General features: G+C 34.8%; 1 protein-coding gene across 1 annotated transcript; it reads left to right on the forward strand.

The window, feature by feature from the left end:
- Positions 1-454: 454 nt before the first annotated feature.
- Positions 455-3304, forward strand: LOC119629623 (uncharacterized). The gene is made up of 2 exons (XM_038016122.2): positions 455-1222; positions 2820-3304. Exons 1-2 carry the CDS (start codon positions 831-833, stop codon positions 2959-2961), a joined length of 534 nt encoding a protein of 177 aa, XP_037872050.1. The 5' UTR covers positions 455-830; the 3' UTR covers positions 2962-3304.
- The last annotated feature ends 2715 nt before the right edge of the window (positions 3305-6019 follow it).

Consider the following 6019-nt stretch of genomic DNA (forward strand, 5'->3'; position numbering starts at 1 on the left):
CTATCTATTTTTCATACCCCTAAGTGATAAAGGCTGTCCACCCCAAACATTTATTTTTTATTTTTATTTTTTGGATATATATATTTTTTGTTATTATGAGGTATTATGTGGTTAAATGAGGGTTTTTTTTCTACACTAGAATTTCCCTAGAAATCTTATTTAACGCAACACAACGTTTGCCGGGTCAGCTAGTTATAATATATAAGCACAGACTCAACAAGCTACAAGCGGTAGACAAAATGAAATATGTTCTTGATCTCTCTTTTTGAAACAAAATAAATTGTGTTATCGAGCAACACTTCCGGCCTCACATAATAAATTATTTACGAACTTAGGAAATATATAGAACTTATTATTCTTATAATATAATTAGTAATTTCATAATCAAGTAAATAGTTCATTCATATTTCTTTATACTTATAATATTTTATTGGGGCCTTCCGCTTGACAGCTTCCGGCGCAATAAGTCTTAATGTTATTTGTTACATAATTCGATATTATTAAATAATAATTGTACGTAAATAATCAGCAGAATAATTAAGATGAACAATGTTTAATATTACCTACTCAGTTTGTATTAAAATAGGTCAAGATGATTGTATAAATACCGACGGTTAGCATATCTCTATTTGCATTCGTATTCTACCCACCGTAACGTGTACTAAAGAGAATATACTATTTCGTGTGGATGTAAATTGTCTCAATTGTCGCCGCCACCCTGAGGATCCGTTTATACTTCAGAAGCGGGATTATGCCAGGCCCATGCATTGACGGATTTGAGACCGCTGAGAAACACAGGCGATATAAAATGCGACGTGTCACCCAAACCGATGCGGAGGTTATTCCAACGTTCCGGCCGGATGAAAAATCTAGCAACGTCAAGGGATGGCTGCACAAGATCGACCAGTTGGATCACGTATATGGATGGGACAACAAAGACTGCCAGTTCATCATGCAGATATGTCTTCGTGGGTCGGCTAGGGATTGTGCGATACACCACCGCAACTATACTACACATCCGCGAATGGCTACCACATGGAGAAGAGAAGGTGCTGTTGCTCCAGTTGCAAGAGGGACCGACTTTCAACCAAAGAAATGTTACGCCTGCCGAAGAGAAGGTCATGAAACAAAGAACTGCAAAGAGCCGCGCTGCGAGGTGTGCCATCGCCCGGGACACACGTCGGTCAGCTGATGGTATGCGGCCAGCTCTTCACACCCAAAAGTGAGTAATATCTTATTTACAACATACAGCGTATGCATAGATTTGCAAAAAAAATAATGTTAATTAATGGCTCTAGTCTCATTGCATACATAGACATGGGCAGCAAATTAAATATTCTGTGTGGCATATGCTGATAAGTTAAAAAATTAAAGATTGTCTTCCGTGGTTACAATGAGAGGTTTTGGAGGCTCATACTCGTCGACCTCTTTAGGAACATCCCCGTGAATGTTCATATAGACAACATTATTGTGGCTTTGTGGAAATAACGAATTACGACATCGCTGATATAGATTTAATAATCGGAGAATCAATGATTAATATCAATATCACAAAATTCTGTTAAATTCGTGGGTAGTAGTGAAACTTTTAATAGTACTCTTAGTGAAATAAAATTAGACAGACTTGTCCGATGTATTTAGGACACAGCTGTATAATATCACAGTAAAGTGCTGCTTTGGTACAAGTTTACCTCAATATTAACACTAATGAAACATTTCTTATGAATTCTGTATATTTTGAGCTGGGCTGTATGTCCTATGTACTTTTGGGTGGACTTGTAAGGTCGAAAGATTGCTTTTTAAAAATAATTAATATCTGAGACAAAATCATTGAATGGAAACATAATTGATTAATAAGCACGCGTGGAAATTATTACTAATAAAAATGAGTCTACAAAGTAGTATGAACGTTATGATACTTGACCAATCTACTGACTCAGAATTGCAAGTAACTGATAAAACAAAATCAAACTATTTCAGGATAGAGGCTGCATCAGTTAACAATAAAAGCTGTGTGATGTACGAAAAATAAAAGCTGTTATATACAAAAAATAAAAGCTGTGTGATGTACAAAAAAATAAAAGCTGTGCTATATACAACAAATAAAAGCTGTGTTATATACAACAAATAAAAGCTGTGTGATATACAACAAATAAAAGCTGTGTGATATACAACAAATAAAAGCTGTGTGATATACAACAAATAAAAGCTGTGTGATATACAACAAATAAAAGCTGTGTGATATACAACAAATAAAAGCTGTGTGATATACAACAAATAAAAGCTGTGTGATATACAACAAATAAAAGCTGTGTGATATACAACAAATAAAAGCTGTGTGATATACAACAAATAAAAGCTGTGTGATGTACAACAAATAAAAGGTGTATGATGTACAACAAATAAAAGGTGTATGATTTACAACAAATAAAAGGTGTATGATTTACAACAAATAAAAGGTGTATGATGTACAACAAATAAAAGGTGTATGATGTACAACAAATAAAAGGTGTATGATGTACAACAAATAAAAGGTGTATGATGTACAACAAATAAAAGGTGTATGATGTACAACAAATAAAAGGTGTATGATGTACAACAAATAAAAGGTGTATGATGTACAACAAATAAAAGGTGTATGATGTACAACAAATAAAAGGTGTATGATGTACAACAAATAAAAGGTGTATGATGTACAACAAATAAAAGGTGTATGATGTACAACAAATAAAAGGTGTATGATGTACAACAAATAAAAGGTGTGTCGTATGAATTAGATAATACAAGATATAATTACTGCTTAAACATGTCAATTTCAGGTGCCATACACCAGCGACAAACCAGGCGCCAATAGCAGCGCTGATCGCCGTGGGACACGGCATATACAGGATGGCCGAATGTTATCGAGCAACACTTCCGGCCTCACATAATAAATTATTTACGAACTTAGGAAATATATAGAACTTATTATTCTTATAATATAATTAGTAATTTCATAATCAAGTAAATAGTTCATTCATATTTCTTTATACTTATAATATTTTATTGGCGCCTTCCGCTTGACAGCTTCCGGCGCAATAAGTCTTAATGTTATTTGTTACATAATTCGATATTATTAAATAATAATTGTACGTAAATAATCAGCAGAATAATTAAGATGAACAATGTTTAATATTACCTACTCAGTTTGTATTAAAATAGGTCAAGATGATTGTATAAATACCGACGGTTAGCATATCTCTATTTGCATTCGTATTCTACCCACCGTAACGTGTACTAAAGAGAATATACTATTTCGTGTGGATGTAAATTGTCTCAATTGTCGCCGCCACCCTGAGGATCCGTTTATAATTGGTTAAATTCAATGTATTTTTTTTGTCTTCTTATTTATCTATTATTATTGTCTATTATTATCCTTGCAATTGGTGAAATGCTTAAATAAAACTGATGTTTATTTAAATATTGTATTACTAAGATATTGTATTGATTTCATAGATCTGTGGAAAGAACAGATTCTCAATCTCGCCGAATTTATGTTTAATAGCTCCTATAAGTTTGGTTTATGTTTTTATGTCTAAATTGCAAGTACTTGTTGCATAGCATTATTGAAAAACCATCATTCGTCGTCCCGTATTAAACAATCTATCTCCTAACAAAGTTGCCTGGATGTGATTACTTTAAGCATCAGATTCATTGTGTTTGTTACTATAACCTAATATTTGGTTTATGTTTCACACGTTAATTTTCATTACTAGTGGTATAATGCTTGAATGCTTCTGTGTGGAGTTTTTTTTTAAATTTTCATTCTATTGTTAGGTTAAAAGAATTTTCACTGTTCGTCGGGACCCAAAGAAGACCTCGTAAAGTGAAAATTGCCATAGCCTTAAGAAATAAGGTCGAAGTTATTCCCATTGATTCGGAACAGATGATGGCTATGATAGACGAAATATATGTATGGAATATATATAGGTATGTGGAATATGCTGAAATGCCAATAAGTACTTATGTACTTCTCAATTTATTTAAAAACATAAACGCACGTGATGCCTTAACTAATCATTATTCGTCACTACCTCCACTTTTAAATAGCATTGACAGCTCTAATCATCGTCAGCAAGTGACATGTAATATTTGTAATACTTACAAATCTATTAAAAAAAAGTACTTTTTTGATAATATTATTCCACATATTAGGTGTACATATGAATAAACTAGTTTATTATATAAGTTACTCCATTGACGGTCAATTATTGAGTCACATTGGGCGATGTTTTTTAAGTGCTGTTAAAATAATTTATTAAAGAGACCACACTCGAGGTTTTAGAGCATAATTTGAACGTATTTGGTCGTAATACTTTTATCGGCATACACAGGCAACTTTGTGTTCCCGTAACCAAGAGCCACGAAAACGAAGAGCTTCCACGATGATGGAAGAGCTTTGTGTAAATAAAATCCGAAATCACAAAGTACATAAATTTGCGTTATTACTGATAAGAGGGCGTGTAGAGGAATACAGAATGAATAATAATATGTTAGAGGAAGTCTGAAAGGGGCACTTGTGACAGAGAAGTTGAGAAGTGCGCGCTTAGGATGATATGGACATGTGATGAGAGGAAATGACGATGAGCTTGGTAAGGGAGTGCTAACTATGAATGTGGAAGGATATAGAGGAAGAAGTAGTCGGAGAAGAAGTCGTCGTGGCCTAAAAGATAAGACGTCCGGTGCATTCGTATCTAGAGATGCAACGGTGTTCGAATCCCGCCGGCGTGTACCAATTTTTCTAATGAAATACTTGCTCAACAAATGTTCACGATTGACTTCCATGGTGAAGGAATAACATCGTGTAATAAATATCAAACCCGCAAAATTATAATTTGCGTAACTACTGGTGGTATGTCCTCTTGTGAGTCCGCGTTGGTAGGTACCACCACCCTGCTTATTTCTGCCGTGAAGCAGTAATGCGTTTCGGTTTGAAGGGTGGGGCAGCCGTTCTAAAACTACGAGTATACTTGAGACCTTAGAGCTTATATATATATATATATATATATATATATACGTTGTAGATGTCTATGGGCTCCAGTAACCACTTAACACCAGGTAGACTGTGAGCTCGGCTGATTATCTAAAGCTATAAACAGAAGAGAGATTTAAACACCGCTATAATATTAGTATTATTTAAGCGAGAATCTAAGTCATTTTTGATTAGTTTTTTTTTACACACATACCATTTAAAAACATGCCATATCTAAATTATATACTGTCTTTGAACCAAAAGACAAACTCCGACTTACGAACAAGAAAGGCAATTTATTTTTCATGCAAATGTAACTAACATTATGAGAATATAGTTGAAACTTAACGATCGTGCCATAATATTCAGCGAACATGTACAAAGCTGATTTAGAGCTTTGTTGGAGTACTGGTGGACGACAGGCTTTTATTTCAATGCATTCAGACTTGACCTGGATATCTTAGAGTGAACTTTCTTATTCACACTTTAATACCTCTGAACTTGTGCAACCGCTTCATATCAGATACCAGACAAGCTCACGATAGTCTAGTATTATGTGAATCTCCAAGCTCATTGACACCACAGCCTGAATATCGTTATCCACCTCGAGATATGGGGCCAGAGGATCATCCACGTGCCCCAATTTCATTCAAGATACTTCCTTGCTTCGGTTTCATGAAAACTGGGAGCCGTGACCAGTTCCTTGCAACAAGAGTTCGCTGTGGATCATTCGAGGCCATTTGTTCCTATGTGCCACTGAATGTAGAGCCTCCTGAATTGTGGTGTCGAGAGTAGGGCGGACCTGGTCATTCCAACGCCTCGAGTTTGTATCCCGTGATCTTTTCTATCCAGTTTGCCAGTGATCTTAACTGTGTTATCATGGAGATACTGAAATATGACATGTGTTAATTCCATTATTTTCTTTTCCACAATAGCACCTAAAATATGAATCCTAATATTTAACGTTCTTTGTTTCCGATAACGGACTGTACATGTCGTTCAATGATG

The sequence above is a fragment of the Bombyx mori genome, chromosome 15 (genome assembly GCF_030269925.1).
Source record: "Bombyx mori chromosome 15, ASM3026992v2".
Taxonomy (NCBI): Eukaryota; Metazoa; Arthropoda; class Insecta; order Lepidoptera; family Bombycidae; genus Bombyx; species Bombyx mori.

Excerpts from the sequence above, each read along its gene's own strand:
- LOC119629623 (XM_038016122.2), top strand. The coding sequence starts at position 831 with ATGCGGAGGTTATTCCAACGTTCCGGCCGGATGAAAAATCTAGCAACG. Across the intron at positions 1,223-2,819 it reads CCAGCTCTTCACACCCAAAA|GTGCCATACACCAGCGACAA; the intron begins GTGAGTAATATC and ends TGTCAATTTCAG.